At 40.0% G+C, this 22,200-nt stretch overlaps 1 protein-coding gene and 1 long non-coding RNA gene across 5 annotated transcripts; both read right to left on the bottom strand.

Annotated features, from left to right (window-relative positions):
- Positions 1-2,725: 2,725 nt before the first annotated feature.
- LOC309699583 lies at positions 2,726-7,149 on the bottom strand. Of its 4 annotated transcripts, none has more exons than XR_014274401.1 (4): positions 6,545-7,149; positions 5,464-5,549; positions 3,867-5,295; positions 2,726-3,762 (listed from the first exon to the last, which is right to left on the bottom strand). It is a non-coding gene; the product is annotated as an uncharacterized lncRNA (long non-coding RNA). The 4 variants fall into 4 exon arrangements; XR_014274402.1 differs by having other exon boundaries at positions 2,726-5,295; positions 6,545-6,766; positions 6,982-7,146; XR_014274403.1 differs by having other exon boundaries at positions 2,726-3,988; positions 5,232-5,295; positions 6,545-7,142.
- Positions 7,150-13,150: 6,001 nt separating this feature from the next.
- On the bottom strand, positions 13,151-16,432 carry smim13 (small integral membrane protein 13). The gene is made up of 2 exons (XM_082522523.1): positions 15,942-16,432; positions 13,151-14,307 (listed from the first exon to the last, which is right to left on the bottom strand). Exons 1-2 carry the CDS (start codon positions 16,015-16,017, stop codon positions 14,117-14,119), a joined length of 267 nt encoding a protein of 88 aa, XP_082378649.1. The 5' UTR covers positions 16,018-16,432; the 3' UTR covers positions 13,151-14,116.
- Between the last annotated feature and the right edge of the window lie 5,768 nt (positions 16,433-22,200).

Here is a 22,200-nt window from a genome sequence, read left to right as displayed (position 1 = left end):
AAAGACAGCCAGACAGCAAATCAAACAGCTGATGGCCCAAATTTCCCTGATGGGTACCAAGCTGGAACAATTTAAGATCCAAGCTGGAGAAGAAAAGGAGGAACAGACCATCGCCTTTGACCTTGAAATGAACTGTGTGAAAGAGCAGCTTGGGCAGAGTGACAGCAAAATCCTGATCCTGAAACAGGAGAAGGAAAGTCTGTCTGCTGAGCTCGCACAGCTTCAGCAACACCAGGCCTCTCTGGCAGACACTCTGTGGAATGAGAAAAAACACAGAGAGAATCTGGAGCAGGAGAAGAAAGTGCTGGAGGAAGAAAGTAAAGTCCTGGAAGAGCAGAAAGTGGTGAAGGACACAAAAGAAATTCAGAAAATTCTGGACGAGCAGACCCAAGAATTAGCGGAGGCAAAGACTGAGACAGTAGAGACGGCAACCCCAGAGTCGTCCTCATCAGAAACCCTCCAGGTGTATCACAGTGCAGATGAGACCAAACAAATACTGGAGACAAAGGCTGAAACACCAACACTGGAGAAAACACTGAAAATGGAGGATAAGTTGCGCGTCAACAGACTGATCCAGTCGGTGGTTTTTCAGGCCATAGAAAAAGTCTCCTCTAAATACAAGCTCTTCACAGAGCGCCTCACTCCCGACTGCATCAGCGATCGCCTGATTGAGAAAATCTGGCCTGATGTTGAGAAGAAACATTTGGATCTGTCCCCAAAACGGCTGAAAAATCTAGACAAGGCCATTCTCAAGAATCTTTCCAAAGCACACAACTGCAAGGAAAAATATTTGATTTTTAATCTGAGGGAACAGCTTGATAATATTACTGTCCCAGCCTTCACCGAAAAGCTGTTGTCATTACCAAGAAGAGTCCTCAGTGTCTCTAAACACAGAGAAGAGTACAAGGAAGTGGTGAAAAACGTCACTAAAGATCTGGTAATGCACGCTATGAGCCAAGAAAATGAGACGACAACATGGCGTCCAGGAACATCAGATTTTATTATACAGAAGCTTTCCCATAAGATCTGGAACAAAATTCTGTCCAAAAACTACAAAATGTCCTTGGAGAACATTGAACAACTCGCCCTGACGGTGTACAACGAACTCCATGACAGGTGGGATTCTCCAGCACTCTTATTGAAGTCAAGCAACCCAGTGGTTGACGAAGCAATCGTCAAAACCTTCAAAAAACACGCCAAACTGAGGAGCCAAAACATCATCTTTAGGGCTTTCTCGTGTGCACGCTAAAATTGAACTGACACGTGCATGCCACTATGTGGCAAAACTCTTAAAGTGGCTTAAAATATTCATTGAAATTGGGCATCTAAATTTAATTTTAAGACCAGGTGGTTAAAAAGAACCCCTCTTCTTCTCCCAACTTCCTTCCCTCATCACCAACTGGCCGAGGCAGATGGCCACCCCATCCCAGAGCCTGGGTCTGCCGGAGGTTTCTCTCTTTTCAAAGAGAGTTTTTCCTTCCCACTGTCGCCAAAGTGCTTTCTCTAGGGGGTTGGACTTTTTGTGCAATATTGTAGGATCTTGACCTTACAATATAAAGCACCATGAGGGAAGTGTTGTTGGAGTTTGGTGCTGTTTCTTAGCTCAAAATGTCCAATTACAACAGGACATTTTGAGTTCAGAAACAGCACCAAACCACAAAATAAAATAAAATAAAAATAAAAAATAAAAAAAAACTTTGAATTTGTGCTTTGTTCTATTTGCTGTAAATTTGCTAAGAATGTCATATCAGATTAGAATTGTTTGTCTCAATATCATGTATCGTAGCATCGCCCTGTAGTTCAATTTGAAGTGGATGTCACAGTAATGTCTTTCTGTATGTGTGAAAAACACGGGAGATACTCAAAGTATAACCGGTGTTTGAGGTTAGCTGGTTACATTTGTTTAGATATTCTACTCTCCGTGTTCCAGATCCCCAGAATTGATATTTTCACCAAATGGTCTTTTCTGCCTGCCAGTGTGTCATGCAGTTTTCAAGATTAAAGACTTTGGATAAGAAGAAAAATAAATCCCCACTCCTGGAAATGCATCTAGCCTTCATAACAATATTATTTACAGACAATTAATTATTTTAATTTTGAATAGAAAGCCTTCAACCTGGTTTTATTTAGATTTGTTTAGATTGTGTTCCCCCTCAGACTGACACATCTGAATTAAAACTGATAAACAGGATTTAAAAGGACACTGAGCAACAGATCAGTCCATGTAGAAACAGGACATAAGGTTAAGGAACAGGGGGGATCATTTGATTGTGATCATTTTTTGATCTGACTCAGTGATGCTGGCTTCTCTCCTGGACACATCTTCTCTTTGCATGCAATTCACTGATGTAGAATAGGTGTAACACGGTGAAGGACCAGGGCGCCTGACTGTAGCATGATAAATAATAAGCTAATCAGAATTGCTTCGCCTACGGAGGCCGAATGTTTGAATAAAACACAGGAAACACAAATAGAGCCCAAAAATAAATATATTATTTATGTTAAGTTGATGCTGAGTTTATAGACAGATATACAAAAAATAAATATGCAAATATATCACAACAAAAACAATAGTAATAATACAAAACAGCTCATTCCTCATTTCCCCTTTAATTTAATGACTGATATGTTGAAATGGTTTGACACACAGTGAAATGATTTAATGCTCAGCAGGAAGTGCATATTCAAATTCATCTCCACATTAAGATGAGTGTAGCCTGGAAAATGGTTAGCCACACAGGACACAAACACTGGGGTTCTTAACGTGCAGTTTTTATTGTCAATAACCAAAAATGTCCTTTGACCTTTACTTTTGTCAAACAGCAGCCATGTGGACTTGTACTGAACACTGACAACATGAGAGGTAACGTGGCCAAGTAACAGAATAAACGATTTTTAAAAAAAGATGTGCCGGCACAATATGAGGAAGAAAGGAAATGAAATAAAATACAAAACACAAAAATACGGCAGTGGCCTCTGTCTGTGCAGAACAAAATACAAAGAGCTAAATCACACAAGGCTCCTTTAAAAAAAAAAAAAAGTGGAAGTGTTACATACATTTTCTATAAACACTGATATTCCACAGCAATCTCAGTTCACTTGGAATACTGCAGCACACAGCTCACAACTTATCCCTTGCATGCAGAAAATAGCCGCTCATACACATACAGGTCCTTTGCATCATCCATTTCAGAAACACATCATCTTGTTAAAATACTGATGTTTTACCACTGCACTACAATTATACCAATATCTTTCAACGAGTTATGTGCATATTTAACAATTCCTTACCAACAATTTAACTTCTTCACAACAATCCGATCCACATCCACAAATAAAAGTAAACAGGAAGTCCCAAGATGCATTTCTTGGTAAGTTTTTTTGGGGAAACTGCAGGTAAAGCCTTAAGCACTGCTCCCCCCGCGACCACAATATGTAACTACACAAACCAATAAAATTAACAGGTTCAAGTGCACATAACATGCAGATAACATGCAGATAACAAAAGAAATAGCACAAGAAATAACATAAAATTACTCAATAACATTGTTGTCTTAACATACATGGAAATAAAGAAACAACATTTTAAGACCCTGTTTTGAACCTTATATGGATATTTGGTTAACTGAAGGTTAACTGGCATGTTTTCTGCAGAATACAGTTAAGTAAATAGAAATACTTGAGTAAAGTAGAATCTAAGCTGGGGCGCTTCTGCTGTTGGTTTGTTTTCTATCAGTGCAACACTGCCACCTTGTGTTTAAACTGTGGGGGGACAAGGGAAAAGTGAAATTTGGATCTTCTCCAGCTTTGATGGCACCATGCCTTTGCTTCACTTCAGTCTATCCACAGTCAGGTTAATTTCTCACCAAGATCTTGCACTGATGAAGCACATCCCAAAGATTCTCAAAGGGGTCAAAATATGGACTTGATGATCCAAGTGTGAAAATGATGCCTCCTGCTCCCCAAACCACTCTTTCATGGTTTGATCCTGGTTAATCATTTTGGAACACACACACACACACACACACACACACACACACACACACACACACACACACACACACACACACACACACACACACACACACACACACACACACACACACACACAACAGAAAACCATAAGAAGTCCTGTTTGCAGTTTGCCACAAGCCATGTGGGGGACACAGCAAACATGTGGAAGAAGGTGCTCTGGTCAGATGAGACCAAAAGGGAACTTTTTGGCCAAAATGCAAAACACTGTGTGTGGCGGAAAACTAACACTGCACATCACTCTGAACACACCATCCCCACTGTCAAATATGGGGGTGGCAGCATCATGCTCTGGGGGTGCTTCTCTTCAGCAGGGACAGGGAAGCTGGTCAGAGTTGATGGGAAGATGGATGGAGCCAAATACAGGGCAATCTTGGAAGAAAACCTCTTAGAGTCTGCAAAAGACCTGAGACTGGGGCAGAGGTTCACCTTCCAGCAGGACAACGACCCTAAACATAAAGCCAGGGCAACAATGGAATGGTTTAAAACAAAACATCCATGTGTTAGAATGGCCCAGTCAAAGTCCAGATCTAAATCCAATCGAGAATCTGTGGCAAGATCTGAAAACTGCTGTTCACAAACGCTGTCCATCCAATCTGACTGAGCTGGAGCTGTTTTGCAAAGAAGAATGGGCAAAGATTTCAGTCTCTAGATGTGCAAAGCTGGTAGAGACATACCTGGTCAAACTTAAGCTCTCCTCTGTCTGCAGCAAACTTGCAGGCAGCAGCTTCTCCCCCCTCGCTCACATGCGTAAGTGCTCAGTCGCCTAGTGCCCAAGCTCGGATCATACCAAAATTAGGGGGAATTTACGACTGTGCGCTATGTGCTTCGAATATTGTATAGTTTTTGTTTTATATAGTTGTCAGTCAGGCATCTAACTATGAGACAAATTACACTCCAAAAAACCCCGGGCTTCTGAAACAACAGCCCGGGCTTAAGCCCAGTAATGTCCCACTTGTCAGTCTGGACAGCCCTGACCACCAACCGAAACATATTCATGTCATGAAAGCATATTTTTTAAAAATGGCTAAGCAAACACAGCCAATAACCTTCATTCTGATGATCTGCAGAATGATTTGGGCACAAAACAAATTTCACTGTTCAAAAACTTGCAAACTATATACTGTGTGGACAGTGTGGACTGATCATATCCCACAAACTAAGTTTGTGCAGACTAAACTGTCTTTGTATTCACTTACACAACATGTCTCTCAGGATTAACTGGAGTCATCAGCAACAGCATAGAGCAATCAGGTCTCAAGTCTAATAACAGAAGACAGGAAAAGATCAATAAAGAAACAATTTCCCCAAACCAAAGCACAAATGAAACAATAAGTAAAACAGGTTGATCTAAAGTATAATTAAAGCTCAGCCTGATTAATATAAATGTCACTGACAATTATTAATATATTGGAAAACCAAAATAGTTACCACTCAGTTAAAGACTTTCTGTCCAACTGCTTCTTCTTACAGACTTGTAAGGGTTTGATGTAACCTGGGGAGTGCTGGTCCCGAGCCTCAAAGACCATAAGAAGCAAGCAGAGGGAGAAAAAACAAGAAAATTATTTAGAAACTGATTTGATCCTTAATGGCTGTGCAGCAGTTATAACTTACAACACAGAAGGTCAATGTAGTAGACCTCATACAACCAAATTAGACTAGCACATATAGTACTAAAATCCTCTATTACTGTGTCTGAATTTGTGGCATTAACACTGTTAGTTTAGGCCTAAAGAGATGTGTTTAAAGAAAAGACCACCTAACTTAAATGTAATCATTGCACGCTTGTTAAAAGCTAACTTTCAATATATAAAGTCTCTAATAAGCACAATTACCAGATAAAACATATGGCAGTGTTTATATGTGACACAGGCAACCCCAACATGTTCTGATGATTCAACAGTGGGATTTAGCTTCATTATTTAGAATATAGAAGAAGCTATAAAGCCAACATAGACTTTAACCATTTAGCAAGTCACGAATCTGGTTTATGGCTTTGGACTTTCACAACAAAAAATGTGTCTAAACACATGTTTTAACAAAACAAATACTGTTGTTGTTCTTCTTCTTATTGTTTAAAATGTAATTACACAGATATGTTTGTTAAATGTAAAAGCAGTTTGCTTATGGCTAAAGGCTAGATTCGACATTAATAGATGCCACAGATGTTCAAAAGCTGCCTCAAAGCATTCAAATAAATACAGGGGTTAAGAATAAACGGTTCATATGTTAGAAAGTTTTATATGGACTAAAAACAAGCCCCCAACCTTAACGGCTGCACCTTTCGAAAAGGTTTCTTCTGGGCTCTTATATAATAGCTGCTCACTTTTCTATTTCAATTAATCAAAATAAAGTTTCACTTTTTAAAACTGTGGGGTTAATTTGAAGTAACAGGAGCCGAGAGGCAGCAGCAACGTTAGGCTAACACTAGCTAGCTAGCAAGATCATAAATCTGGTGCTAAACTGAGAGAAGGCACAAAAGCAGTTTGAATAACAGTAAACATTTACTCACCAAATCAGTATGTAACGTAAGGAATCACAGCAATGACAAGCGGCTCGATAAAACCATTCTCCACAACGACTTTCCATGAAGTTCGTCTTGAATCGCTAACGAAGAAGAATAAAACCAGCCAAGTGCAGATGAAGTGGGCGAAGATGAAGCAGGGCAGCACGGAGGCGAAAGGAGCGAGGGCAGTGAGACGAGATGAGAAACAGTGTGACGGCCTTTTAAGTTCTGGAAAAATATAAACAAAAATCAATAGAAAGCCTTCAACCTGGTTTTATTTAAATTTGTTTAGATTGTGTTCCCCCTCAGACTGACACATCTGAATTAAAACTGATAAACAGGATTTAAAAGGACACTGAGCAGCAGATCAGTCCATGTAGAAACAGGACATAAGGTTAAGGAACAGGGGGGATCATTTGATTGTGGTCATTTTTTGATCTGACTCAGTGATGCTGGCTTCTCTCCTGGACACATCTTCCCTTTGCATGCAATTCACTGATGTAGAATAGGTGTAACACGGTGAAGGACCAGGGCGCCTGACTGTAGCATGATAAATAATAAGCTAATCAGAATTGCTTCGCCTACGGAGGCCGAATGTTTGAATAAAACACAGGAAACACAAATAGAGCCCAAAAATAAATATATTATTTATGTTAAGTTGATGCTGAGTTTATAGACAGATATACAAAAAATAAATATGCAAATATATCACAACAAAAACAATAGTAATAATACAAAACAGCTCATTCCTCATTTCCCCTTTAATTTAATGACTGATATGTTGAAATGGTTTGACACACAGTGAAATGATTTAATGCACAGCAGAAAGTGCATATTCAAATTCATCTCCACATTAAGATGAGTGTAGCCTGGAAAATGGTTAGCCACACAGGACACAAACACTGGGGTTCTTAATGTGCAGTTTTTATTGTCAATAACCAAAAATGTCCTTTGACCTTTACTTTTGTCAAACAGCAGCCATGTGGACTTGTACTGAACACTGACAACATGAGAGGTAACGTGGCCAAGTAACAGAATAAACAATTTTTAAAAAAAGATGTGCCGGCACAATATGAGGAAGAAAGGAAATGAAATAAAATACAAAACACAAAAATACGGCAGTGGCCTCTGTCTGTGCAGAACAAAATACAAAGAGCTAAATCACACAAGGCTCCTTTAAAAAAAAAAAAGTGGAAGTGTTACATACATTTTCTATAAACACTGATATTCCACAGCAATCTCAGCTCACTTGGAATACTGCAGCACACAGCTCACAACTTATCCCTTGCATGCAGAAAATAGCCGCTCATACACATACAGGTCCTTTGCATCATCCATTTCAGAAACACATCATCTTGTTAAAATACTGATGTTTTACCACTGCACTACAATTATACCAATATGTTTCAACGAGTTATGTGCATATTTAACAATTCCTTACCAACAATTTAACTTCTTCACAACAATCCGATCCACATCCACAAATAAAAGTAAACAGGAAGTCCCAAGATGCATTTCTTGGTAAGTTTTTTTGGGGAAACTGCAGGTAAAGCCTTAAGCACTGCTCCCCCCGCGACCACAATATGTAACTACACAAACCAATAAAATTAACAGGTTCAAGTGCACATAACATGCAGATAACATGCAGATAACAAAAGAAATAGCACAAGAAATAACATAAAATTACTCAATAACATTGTTGTCTTAACATACATGGAAACAAAGAAACAACATTTTAAGACCCTGTTTTGAACCTTATATGGATATTTGGTTAACTGAAGGTTAACTGGCATGTTTTCTGCTACTGCAAACATACGAAATCCCATCTCATCTTTAGGTTGCTGCTCTGCGCTGGTCCTTTTCAGCTCATCTTTGTCAGGATTTGGATGGAAGACTTTATAATAAATAACTTTAAGTATTAGACCGAGGACGTAAACTGCAATAACACAGGCAGCTGTGATTAAAGCGTGCATGGGCTGTATCACAAAATCAGGAAGATGTTTGCTCATCTTCCAGCACCACACAGCACAGAGGATGCAAATATCAGTCATTATCAGTCAATAACCAGCATTTTTCCGTCTACAGAAAATGAAAATGGACTTTCTTTTGGTACTGTCACGAATACCTCGTACATTAAGGGATAGTATTTTTAAGGAACTGAAATGTAAGTCTGCCATAGGGGAAGAAGGGAACAAATAAAGTGAACTGGATGTCTGTTATTAAATTAACTGAAACTTGTAACGTGCTAAGGTATAAACACCTAAAGAAGATGCTCTCAAAAGGGAACAATAAGTTTTCAGTACCTCAGTAAAATTTATCAGACTGTTTTTTCTTTTTTCAATGAAGTGACCAAAATGCAAATTAATCGAGCCATGACGTCAGAAGCTCTGTTCTTTGTGGGCGTTACCTATTTTCAATCAGACAATGGGGAACGTTGTTGTGGGCGGGGCCTGTTTCAAAGATGAAAGGCAAGAGAATCAGGCTTGTGACATCACAGTCAACCCAACTCTATAAATAGCAGGTGAGACCCACACAGGACAAGCACGTTTCTTACAGTCACGAGCGATTCACTGGATGAACTTTTGTTCTGCTGCCCTCAGTCATATCTGAATATCTGTTTCATTGTAACACCGTAGCGTTGTTTCAATGTCAAAAATGAGCAACCAAAAAGCAAACCCACAATTTGTGTGCACTTTGCCAAAGAGTACACTGGACAGCCTTATTCAGGTGAGGAAAGCCTTCCAAAACACTCTCTCTGAAAATAACATTTTAAAAGAGGATACAAAGACAGCCAGACAGCAAATCAAACAGCTGATGGCCCAAATTTCCCTGATGCGTGCTGAGCTGGACCAGTATGAGATCCAAGCTGGAGAACTCACTGATGAATCAGTGTCACGCAAAGTGGAAATGAGCAGCGCCACCAAAGAAAAAGGGGATCAGACTTGTTCAGGTCAGACCAACAACTTTGACCTTGACATGAACCGTCTGAAACAGCAGCTTCAGCAGAGGGACAGCGAAATCCTGACCCTGAAACAGGAGAAGGACAGTCTGTCTCCCGAACCTGCACAGCTTCAGACACACGAGAATCCCAAAGTTGTGTGCACGCTGCCAAAGAGTATAGTGGACGACCTTGTTCGGGTTAGGAAAGCCTTCCTAAAAGCTCTGTCCGAAAATAAACGTTTAAAAGAGGATTCAAAGACAGCCAGACAGCAAATCAAACAGCTGATGGCCCAAATTTCCCTGATGGGTACCAAGCTGGAACAATTTAAGATCCAAGCTGGAGAAGAAAAGGAGGAACAGACCATCGCCTTTGACCTTGAAATGAACTGTGTGAAAGAGCAGCTTGGGCAGAGTGACAGCAAAATCCTGATCCTGAAACAGGAGAAGGAAAGTCTGTCTGCTGAGCTCGCACAGCTTCAGCAACACCAGGCCTCTCTGGCAGACACTCTGTGGAATGAGAAAAAACACAGAGAGAATCTGGAGCAGGAGAAGAAAGTGCTGGAGGAAGAAAGTAAAGTCCTGGAAGAGCAGAAAGTGGTGAAGGACACAAAAGAAATTCAGAAAATTCTGGACGAGCAGACCCAAGAATTAGCGGAGGCAAAGACTGAGACAGTAGAGACGGCAACCCCAGAGTCGCCCTCATCAGAAACCCTCCAGGTGTATCACAGTGCAGATGAGACCAACCAAATACTGGAGACAAAGGCTGAAACATCAACACTGGAGAAAACACTGAAAATGGAGGATAAGTTGCGCGTCAACAGACTGATCCAGTCGGTGGTTTCTCAGGCCATAGAAAAAGTCTCCTCTAAATACAAGCTCTTCACAGAGCGCCTCACTCCCGACTGCATCAGCGATCGCCTGATTGAGAAAATCTGGCCTGATGTTGAGAAGAAACATTTGGATCTGTCCCCAAAACGGCTGAAAAATCTAGACAAGGCCATTCTCAAGAATCTTTCCAAAGCACATAACTGCAAGGAAAAATATTTGATTTTTAATCTGAGGGAACAGCTTGATAATATTACTGTCCCAGCCTTCACCGAAAAGCTGTTGTCATTACCAAGAAGAGTCCTCAGTGTCTCTAAACACAGAGAAGAGTACAAGGAAGTGGTGAAAAACGTCACTAAAGATCTGGTAATGCACGCTATGAGCCAAGAAAATGAGACGACAACATGGCGTCCAGGAACATCAGATTTTATTATACAGAAGCTTTCCCATAAGATCTGGAACAAAATTCTGTCCAAAAACTACAAAATGTCCTTGGAGAACATTGAACAACTCGCCCTGACAGTGTACAACGAACTCCATGACAGGTGGGATTCTCCAGCACTCTTATTGAAGTCAAGCAACCCAGTGGTTGACGAAGCAATCGTCAAAACCTTCAAAAAACACGCCAAACTGAGGAGCCAAAACATCATCTTTAGGGCTTTCTCGTGTGCACGCTAAAATTGAACTGACACGTGCATGCCACTATGTGGCAAAACTCTTAAAGTGGCTTAAAATATTCATTGAAATTGGGCATCTAAATTTTATTTTAAAACCAGGTGGTTAAAAAGAACCCCTCTTCTTCTCCCAACTTCCTTCCCTCATCACCAACTGGCCGAGGCAGATGGCCACCCCATCCCAGAGCCTGGGTCTGCCGGAGGTTTCTCTCTTTTCAAAGAGAGTTTTTCCTTCCCACTGTCGCCAAAGTGCTTGCTCTAGGGGGTTGGACTTTTTGTGCAATATTGTAGGGTCTTGACCTTACAATATAAAGCACCATGAGGGAAGTGTTGTTGGAGTTTGGTGCTGTTTCTTAGCTCAAAATGTCCAATTACAACAGGACATTTTGAGTTCAGAAACAGCACCAAACCACAAAATAAAATAAAATAAAAATTAAAAATAAAAAAAAACTTTGAATTTGTGCTTTGTTCTATTTGCTGTAAATTTGCTAAGAATGTCATATCAGATTAGAATTGTGTGTCTCAATATCATGTATCGTAGCATCGCCCTGTAGTTCAATTTGAAGTGGATGTCACAGTAATGTCTTTCTGTATGTGTGAAAAACACGGGAGATACTCAAAGTATAACCGGTGTTTGAGGTTAGCTGGTTGCATTTGTTTAGATATTCTACTCTCCGTGTTCCAGATCCCCAGAATTGATATTTTCACCAAATGGTCTTTTCTGCCTGCCAGTGTGTCATGCAGTTTTCAAGATTAAAGACTTTGGATAAGAAGAAAAATAAATCCCCACTCCTGGAAATGCATCTAGCCTTCATAACAATATTATTTACAGACAATTAATTATTCTAATTTTGAATAGTGAAATGCCAAACACTGAAATGATTTAATGCACAGCAGAAAGTGCATATTCAAATTCATCTCCACACTACAATGAGTAATACCTTCAGATATATCTGTGGCTAATCAGACAAAAGGTCAGAGTGCTACAAAACAGAGCCACGTGATCTTTATAAAACGTTCTACATGACTCGGTCTCTTTCTAGTCGTCCTGTTCTCGGCCAGCTTCCTCATTCTTTTATTGCAGTGTGCTGATGGGGCAGACGGACAGTGGTCTGCTATGTTTTCTGCAACTGCAAACATGCAAAATCCCACCTCATCTCCGGGTTGCTGCTCTGTGTTGGCTCCTTTTAGCTCATCTTTGTCAGGATTTGATTTGCTTTGGTACCTGGTCAAACTTAAGCTCTACTCTGTCTGCAGCAAACTCGCAGGCAGCAGCTTCTCCCCCCTCACTCACATTTGTTAGTGTTGTGCTCAGTCGCCTAGTGTCTGAGCTTGAATTATACCAAAATTAGGGGGGATTTACAACTGTGCGCTATGTGCTTCAAATATTGTGTCGTTTTTGTTTTATACAGTTGTCAGTCAGGCATCTAACTATGAAACAAATTCGAAGATCCTGGGCTTCTGAAACAGCAACCCAGGCTTAAGCCCAGCAAGCCCGTCGCCGCCGATGAAGGCTCCCCCAGCCTGAGCCTGGCTCTACTGGAGGCCTCTTCCTGTTAAAATTGAGTTTGTCCTCTCTGCGGTCACCAACTGCTGCTCAGAGGGGATTGTTTTCTCTCTAATATTGTAGGCTCTTTAGCTTACTGAGGATATGACTTAGAAAAAAATGAATTACTGAAATATGAAGACAAAAACTAATTTTTTTATACATATTTGAGAAAATTGTGTCTTAAATTTTACAGACATTACAACTAATCCTATCTGATTATACACATTATTCCATAAACATGTCATTTGACATCCTCTGCACCCTTAATAAGTTTTGACACTTCAGTGTATATATAAATAAAGACAGTGTGATGATTAGAATAGGTTCTAGATTTTTCCAAGGCTAGTAAGCTGATCATCCGCATTAACTTCTGATGCATGACAGAAACCACTGTGCTCAGAAAACAGAAACGAGTTTACACCTACTTCACGAGGAAAGGAATTAATGATTACGAATCTTTTTTTTTTTTTTTAAATGCATTGGTCATCCATGTTTCCAGAATCAGATATTTTGTGTAGTGTGTATTTATTTCACTGAGAACTTTCTGTCAAAGCTCATTAGAAGTTTGAACTCTAAATGAGCAACATTTCCAAAGAAAAGAGGCAAACAGGGAAGAGCTCCACATATATTTATGGCATTATTTATTTGAAGCTACACAGAAGAAGAAAAAATGACTGCTCGTAAAAAGGTGCAAGGATTACATGTAGGAGAATTGTATTACATAAATATCTACTAGGCCCTGGTCAGCTTTGATCTGCCCTGAAGCGGACATGAAGCTACTTAATACGAAAAGGAGGCCATCGATTAAGAGTGGATGCCATCTAGACAGGCACTAATACAGACAGAGGCACGGGGATCTGGGCGGGGAGGTTCAGACATCACTCAGGCAGGTTTTCTGCTAACTACTCTGCTCTTCAACATCATTTCCTCGAAACTTTCTCCTGCCTCTTCAAGTATAAAAGAAGATGATAGAAGAAATAAAGGTCACATTTTACACAGCTGGAATGAAGCCTCATCATTCGTTAACTTCCTCAGAGGCTTTGGGCATTATCTACTGGGTGAAACCGCTTCTACCTCATGGATGCTACTGCAAGTCCATAATACGTTCACTGTACACTCAGCAAAGACATTCCTTTCATTGCACGTCATGTTATAAAGAAAGCTGTCAGTTGCACAAATCTCTGTTCAGTTTTTTTTCTCCTGTTCTTCTTTAAAAAGTTCTCTGCCTACTTTCTTCAAAGTAGTGCGTTCTTCTGCTAAAAAATACACAATCAAAACACTCCACACCGGTGGCAGGAAACAGCATCACTACTACAGATAACCAGAGGACCATGATGTTGCTGCTTCTTCAAGCATACAAACAGTTTACATAAAGAAATGGACAGTTATGTACGTCGATGGCTTTTCCCTTTGAAGCCAGGAGATCTGCCTGGTCAGTATAAAGTGTCCTGTGAGAGCGAGGAGGTGGAGGGATGACTAGCGAGTATCCACGAGGTCCTTGTGTAGTGTCAGGTGAGCGGGAAATATCTGATGATCGCATACAGGTTTCATGTGAAGATGTGGAGGAAAAGCAGCAGTCGTCTGGATGTTCTACGAGGCGCTTTCTGGAAAGGCGACTCTTTGGCGTGCACTCCGGGGTCGATTTCGCGCCGGGGCGCCGGCTGTACGTTCGCTCTTGGGTTCGGACGGTTGACTTTCAGCCTGCGGGGTGCCGGCATCACCGACAAGCTCACGCAGGAACTTGAACTTGGACAGGAAGAGCTGCCAGACTACATACCAACCTGAGAGGTAAAAGAAAAAAAGTGTAAATGCAAATATCTAATGAGCCTATCATATGCCTTTACACACTGACACATGGTTTGAGAACTACACATTATGTGTGGGGAGATTTCACTGACACACTTTGGGCTCTTTAACACCAACTGAGCCTTACATAAATGCCACAGTCACCAGATCTAAAGCCAACAGAGCTCCTTGAAGTGATGAAACGGAGGATTCACGTTGTGGACGTCAAATCTGCAAATCTGTAGCAGTTCTCTGACAATTTCAAGTCAGATACGAGAAATTAAGGCAGCTCTAAATGCAAAGGTTGGTTCCGCTTAATTTAGCAAGGTTTACCTAAGAAAAAGGGCTGACAGTGTATGAAAAAAAACAGTCCTAAAAACTAACTGTTGTAGCAAGTATGTATAGGTCCTCAGTCATTCAGGTCATAGTAATCCTAAGGAGTTTGGAAAGAAAGCGACTGGACTGTTTCTTCATTATCCTGTTTCTTTTCGCTCCGGGACCGTCTGTACATAATTTCGTTCCACCCCATGATGCGAATGACAATAAAAGCTTCCTTGAATATCTTGAAGTTTCGTGATGGGGTGTCGCCTCTCATCTGAGAGGCTTCTTCAGTTGTAAAACCAAATGGTGGAGAGTCCCAGGTATTTATACTCCAGTGGGGGTTGTCCCTTAAGAGGGCTGTTGACCCACTATTAATCACGTGCCTCATCACATTTCCTAGGTGTGAAAAAAAGGCGGGGGACATTACCCACTCTGAGACCTTGCCTCACCCCAACGTGTGAGGGGTCACCTGAGTGGGGATGCCTGAGAGTAAAAATTTTTAACTCAAACACACAAAAGCCTTTTTTCAAACTTCTATTGTACAATTAAAAGGAGGCGAGTGGTGTAGCGTTTACTAAAGGAGCAGACAGAGCAATATGTTCTTCAAAGGATCCTGAATTAAAACTCTGCAGGGCTTTTTAGCAGCAGGTGAAAAAACAGCTTTTAAAACTTTAATGTAAGGCAAAGTCTGCAAACTCCTGAAAATCAGATTCAGCCTACTTCATATACATGTGCTTTTTATGCATTTTTCGGCAGTTGAAGGCACTTCTTGGCCTTTCTTAACTCACAGAGGAGACAAGAAACAAGAGAAAATTCACACTTACTGAAAGAATTTTAGTTTTTTTCTTTAAAAGCGATTCATTATCAGAATAGTCGTTGATTAATTTAACATTTGATGAGTTAAAGGCTGCAGTAGTAGGCACATGAGTTTAAGTTTAAGGTAAACACACATAAAAGTGAGTGTGAGCTAAATAAGAAAATCCAGAATGAGGCAAACAGCATTTTTCTTCCCTGTAGTTCCCTGTAGTCTGCAGATCATATGAGCCACAGTTAGTAAAGCGAAGGAGGCAGTAGATAAAAATAGAAAGGCACGCAGGGAGACTTTAAAGGAGTAGTTCTGCCTTTTTTAAAGGAGACTTTTCATTATGAGAGTCTCTTACTTTACACCCAGCTGCTATAGCCCTTTGTTAGCCAAGTTAGCCACCGAGAATGACCACCAACAAAACACCAGACCCTTTAACATAACGTTGGGACACCAATTAAGAGATTTACATACGTGACTAACGAAGGTTTTCTCATATAAACTTACCAAACAGCATGAAGAGCAGCGCACAGATGAGTGCGGCCACAATGACCAGCACTGTGAGCCCGACACTCTGCCACATCGTAGCTGGACGTCCGGCAGCAACAACAGCATAAGGAGAATGAGGAGGACAGGGGTTTGCTCAACACCGCACGCAATACTGTGGCTGGCTGTGTTGGTGGAGTCGAAGGGCAGCGGGCCGAGACGAGAGGGACAAACAGCAGGGCATCGCAGGTTCGCTGCGGCTTGTTTTGCTAGCTCGTTGGCTAGCTTAGCTGCTAGCAGCGGTTTAAAAATCAATCGTAAAGGCCGGAAGAGTGGAACATTAGCTGACTGTAGCCAATCACAGCAGGGTAAAGTCCTCCTCCTGTTCGCTACATCACTGCAACATATATTTACTTGCGCTTTCAGACCAGACAGACGTGCTGTAAGCCACAACAAAATCGGCGTCGTGAGCCGACTCAAAGTGAGCATGCGCGGGTTCACGTTGACTTCTGGGTGATGTAGTTTATCTTTAATTCCGTGGGGTTTTTTCCTCGATGGTTACAGAAGTAGGATAAAGGGAAAAAGGTAGTCTAATAAATAAAGAACATAGTTGAAGTAACAGCGCCACAGGCACACAGTGTACTTTGAGACAGTGCAAACATTTTTATGTACAACAGTGGTTAAAAAAACAAACAAACAAACAAACAAACAAAAAACTCCAAATGACGTGAAGTAAAGGAAGTAAAAAGTAAAGCGGAGACTGTACAAGAGTGCTGCTCCCGTAGTTTATATAATACTTTAACAAGAAAATCATTGTCCCTAAAGTCTGTGTGTGACTCTCACTGACTGACCGAAAATTCAACTGGTTACTTTTGTAAAAGCCATCAATTTTCAGGCCCCAAAATATAATAAATATTATATTAAACCGTGTGGGGAGAAGATGATGACACAGTATCAGAGGGATGAATAAAGCGGTGACGGGTGGGAGATGGCTGATCTCACCCTTTATCCTGAAGCTACTTTGAAGTAAAGTATTCATACATGGACATAGATTGTCAAATAGATGGCTGACTTTGACTTCAGCCATGGTGAATATGTAAACTTCCTTAGGTAAGAAAAAGAATGCAACCCAACCTATCATTAATGTTATTATTACTGACTGGATTGAGGATAAAGAAGTGTTGTGATTGGTCAGTGGTTTAACACACAGATCATTCCATCTCAACTGATCAAAAAAGGAAAAAACTCACTAAAACTTATGTAAAAATTTCATGAAAAATAAATCAAATACAATACAATACAATCTTTGGCTGCTTTACATAAATATGAGTAATTAAAAATTATTTTGGGAACATCACAAATTTCAGCTTTATTATTTACAGAATCTCGGTCTTTCTAATAAAGTTAATTTGGATTTGGTACATTATGTCCTAACTGGGAAATATCTGACTGATGCTGTGAAATCATTTTTTGTTCCTTTAATATCGGTGAAAGAGTTTACCTGATTTGAATTGCTTTAAATAATATTCTGTTCCTCATATATGAGAGAAGTTGTTATCAAAATATCAGTACTTTCCCTACAAGTGGTGGTTTTTACAAACCTCCGAGTGTACTGTCAGTGATCGAGCGTCCAGATATTTTCCGGACTTTAAGTGTCATGTTGACTCGAGCTACACTGCCTAGAATCCATATTCACAAAGAAATAGTACCGGAAAAGGAAAGTGACCCCACAAAAGGAAATATTATATAAATGCCTAAAAATACACAGATCTTAAGAGTGATTTAAGCTTTTATTTATTTATTTTTTGCATTGATAAAAATGATAGCAGGGATCTGATGTTTTGCATAGTAGCTGTTAAGAAGTGTATTTTCCCCGGGGAAATTTTTTAATGCAAATCAGGAATGGTCATCTTGGACTCTTTACCAAAAAACAAAAAAAAAGAAAAGTTGATGAGCGACCCACGTGGCCTGTGCAGCCAGTCACTTAGCTCAATTAACACGTTGTTTGTAGAAAGTAACACAAAATGTGCATTTGTCAACAACACAATGTCAGCTAAAAACATATTTGTTGTGTGGAAATTAGGTTTTTGTGCTGGTGATCATGATCTAAAAAAATAAACCTCTGAAGATCATTATTAGCATTTATGCAGGATTAATAGTGTGTTATAAAAACTGTCCAAAACATTATCACATGATATTGTTTTATGCTTCATTGTGAGGGTTTGTGAGTTGCAAAGATGCATACTCTCCTGTAGGCAGAGATGAACCTAAAGCGAGTCATTTATTAATGGACTGCTGCAAAATCCAGGAAGGAAAAAATACAAAGTCTAAAAGGGGTAACTGGGAAACTATAAACCATAAACATAGAGGAAACCACTTCAAGGTGAACAAACGCTCTGATGAAGGACAAAGGAAAACAATAATTATATATATTATATGTGTTTGGAGAAGGTGAGATGGCTGTTTACAACGGCACACAGCTGAACTGAATCACAGAAGACGAGACACAGGAAGCAAAACTTAAAACAAAGACTGAGTAATGCTTAAAATAAAGCAGGAAATGAGCTCCCTGAATGGGGAAAAACACAAATCATGCAAATGAAAGTAAACACACACATAAAAAACTGAAATCAAATGGATTATTTAAATAAAGAAAAATAAAAAATGCTGGGTAAACTTACCCATGACATGTTTGGGTTGTGCAGGCTGACAGCTATAGAGTAACCAATACAATAGAGTAAATTTCCCACCATCACTGCAGAGTATACTTAGCAACAGACGGCATGTAATTATATTCTCATGAACCTGCCAAATATTTAGATCATTAGTAAATATTATATTATTATTACTACAGTATAAGTGAAATGTAAAGCATTTGCGACCAGAATCGTTGAACTGGTAATAAAACATATCACTTAGGAGTTTTTTGTACGTTCTGTTGGCAAACTTGACAACTTTTACAGATGCTGTTCTATAAAAATGTTGAATATTTCCCTCTGAAATGTGCAAAAGAAAAACAACATTTATTTTTTTAGGCCTTTCTGAAGCAGAAACTGTGATGAGATGCACAAAAAACATATAATCGTGTATTTCAGGAAGAATAAAAAGGACTGATATTTACTGCACATCCTTTTGTCCCCCCAGTTAAATCACAAAAAAGATTAATATTACATGACTCAATGAATAATTTTTTCCATTGACCTCTATAACACTGATGAGTTATACCTGGCCTGCACAGCTTTACAGATGCTCTGTTTCTATGTAGGCCTATACGTGCTGGCAGACATTTTCATACTCTGTTTCATTATAAGGGTTAAATGTGCCGTTCCACACTCAAAGACGGCTTTTTTGATAAAGGCCTGGATTAGGCTGTGCAGCATTTCTTCACAAGCCCAACAGGTGGAGTCATGAGCAGCCTCATGAAAGACATGAAAGCCCACTGATAAAAGATTTTCAGCCAGCTGTCTGTGGGCGTATTCAGTCTTTGTTAGCAATAAAAGATTTCCAACTCAAAGGTCAGGCGACCTCGTTAGCAGATCAAATCCTGTGAAGTTTGGTAAGAAACCCCCACCTATGTTTTGTTACGCCCTTGCACTTTAATTTAATCGAGGTCGAGCGTCTAATCTGGAGCATCTAATCCCCACCACGTTCTTATGTGGGTGCAGAAAGTCAGAAGCGATCAGATTTGGCCCTGTGCCCCTCAGTTACACTTTCATTTCCACATTGGAAGGCTTTAAACACGTAAAGCTCCATTACTGCTGCCAGTCTGTCTCTCAGCAGACATCTGACACCATGCATTGACATGTGAATACTTGTATTCACTCGTTCACTTAAAGAAGCCTCAGTATTTGCATATTATGCTGAGACGTGGACACAACATGAGTCATGCTACATGGTGGCATTTTAAAACTGGAAGGATGGTGCAAGTTCTTACAATTAACTGAAAGCCCCAAGGTAACGCTGTCATGTAAGCATGATAGATTACTTGGGCCTTTCACATGCTTCATTATTCACATTATTCACATCATTATTCTGTATTTTTTAGCAACCAAATCAACAGTTCTCTTACTTGGTAATAAAACTTGATTAAAAACAGTTTTCTGTCATCTGTAGTCCAACAAACCTGATGAGTCAGATGCAGTTTTTTCTCCACAGGAAGGAAGGAGACAAGTCAGATAAAGAGAAACTCCCCTTTTTTAAAAAAAAAAAAACAACAAAAAACAAAAAAACCCAAAAACCCTTTTAATATGACATGACCTATTAGCTATCACTACATGACCTTGTTACCACCATCTTAGCAAGACATAAATTGAAAAAAACAAAACCCACCAAAAAGGTCATATGCCATGAATAGCTCTGTTTTGCAATTGTGCAACAGTGAAGGGAAAGTGGAGCGCTGCATGAAAAATCTTGCCAGTCATCAAAAGTACAGGGTCCCATGGTGGGCAGTGAACTTTTCAATCTAACCATCCGCATCAAATCTTTTGGGTAATATATATATAAAAATACAAATTAAGTGTGTGCTTGAGGTCTTTTGAATGAGCGTGTCCCATAATGTAGCTACAAGTTGCTCTCTGCTACCAGTGTTTCCACTCTGTAAGGACACAAAGCAATGTGAGGACATTGATGCTCGTGGACCCTTACGGTCTCTATTGCAGGTGGTAGTTGCTCCTTTAGCTTAGCCTGGGCAAACCCCAGTAGTTGAGGCCTGGCCACTCAGCTCGGTCACTCGAGGAGGACTCTGAGTAGAGCTGCTGCTCCTCAGCGTTGAAGGAGCCAGTAAAGGTGGTTCAAGCATCTTAATGGGATGCTCCCCGGATGTTCCTAGGTGAGGGGTTTAGGGCGCGAATGACATGCTGGAGAAATTATACAAAATTCTATTTATGTCTAAAGAAGCAAATCATTTCATATTACCTTAATTCTTAAAGCTTAACTCTGCTGTCCAAGCTGAATTCTGCAGACCTGAATCAACTTGACTTTTGACAGTTTGGAGGGCGGAGCCCAAAGGAAGAGGGGTCCTAATGTGATTGGTCACTTTCAAAGCAGTGATGCTGCAGGTTTACTTTACTGCATTAGTAGCAGCAACACAAGCGCCGTTTTACACTGTATTTGATTACAATTTGTATAATGAAGTTTGCTGAATTAACTTTAAAACTTTAAACCAGAGAGGAGGTGACACGTTGTAATTTTTATACATATACTTGTAAGATTGTAGCTTTATAATTTTAATATTTTTGTCTATTTTTGACCAATAAATCATTACATTCAGTTTAAACACGTCTGTGGATGTAAGCTGAATTTAAAGGATTGTTAAGATAACCCCACTCTACACACCTGATCACATAAACAAACAAACAAACTGGGAGTATGTTGTGAACAAAATTTGTTTTTCGGTCTGTTTTCTTCTCTGTGCAGCTGTTTTTTGCTTTTAAGCAAACTGTATCTCCTTTTGTTATTTTTAATATGTGGGAGCTAATACCAGTTTAATCCCCACTAACTTTCAAAGAAAGCAGGGAAAGTACAACACGAGCACATCACTGGAAAACTGTTTGGGCTTGAATGAGTCATAAATCTTTGACCTCATAGTCAGAGCAGAGGTTACTGTTTTCCTTTCTCCAGCAGCTTGTTACCTGAGTTTCCTAACGTCCTGTGGCCAAACAAACTCCCTGTGTAACTGATGTTCATTTGAAAGGACGGACAACCACGCTGCTCGTTAAATTCAGCACCTGCTTGATGCAAATGATGGATGTTCAAGTGTGTTTTCCTGTTTAAGGGCGGTAAAGCCTGAAGCTGATTTTGGTGGAAGTCTCAGCAACAACCGCATTTGTTACCTAGAAAATTGATTCTTATCTTGTCTGCCTGCGAACAGAATTGACTTTATTAGAAAACAACGTGCGCTTTGTGTTCTCTTTGTTGAACCATAACTCACTTGTGGTTTTTCTGTCCTTACTTTCTGCTACAAAAGCAGTAGTGTGGTTACGTGCTGCAGAACAAGTTTTAACCTGCACTGCTGACACTTTGGTATTCACATTCAGAAAGTACTCCAAAATATACATTGAGTAAACGGCAGCTGCGTGGCTGCAAAATGAAACCAAGAACGGCAGTTTTTCTAATCGCCAAAGAACATTTGTACCGCTTCAGAAAAAACATTTTATTTTTTTCCGCACTATAGCTGTCTGTCTTATCTAAATGTCCTCTTGGTGATATACACTGAAGCTAAACATGCTCCAGACTATACTCAACCTCAAGTCAAGCGCAGTGGTACGGTACACAGTGAAAC

The sequence above is a fragment of the Aulonocara stuartgranti genome (genome assembly GCF_965226115.1).
Source record: "Aulonocara stuartgranti genome assembly, chromosome: 22".
Classification (NCBI taxonomy): Eukaryota; Metazoa; Chordata; class Actinopteri; order Cichliformes; family Cichlidae; genus Aulonocara; species Aulonocara stuartgranti.
The sequence above is the reverse complement of the archived record's forward strand: the minus strand, read 5'-3'. Positions and strand labels throughout refer to the sequence as shown.

Excerpts from the sequence above, each read along its gene's own strand:
- smim13 (XM_082522523.1), bottom strand. The coding sequence starts at position 16,017 with ATGTGGCAGAGTGTCGGGCTCACAGTGCTGGTCATTGTGGCCGCACTC. Across the intron at positions 14,308-15,941 it reads GCTGCTCTTCATGCTGTTTG|GTTGGTATGTAGTCTGGCAG; the intron begins GTAAGTTTATAT and ends TTTACCTCTCAG.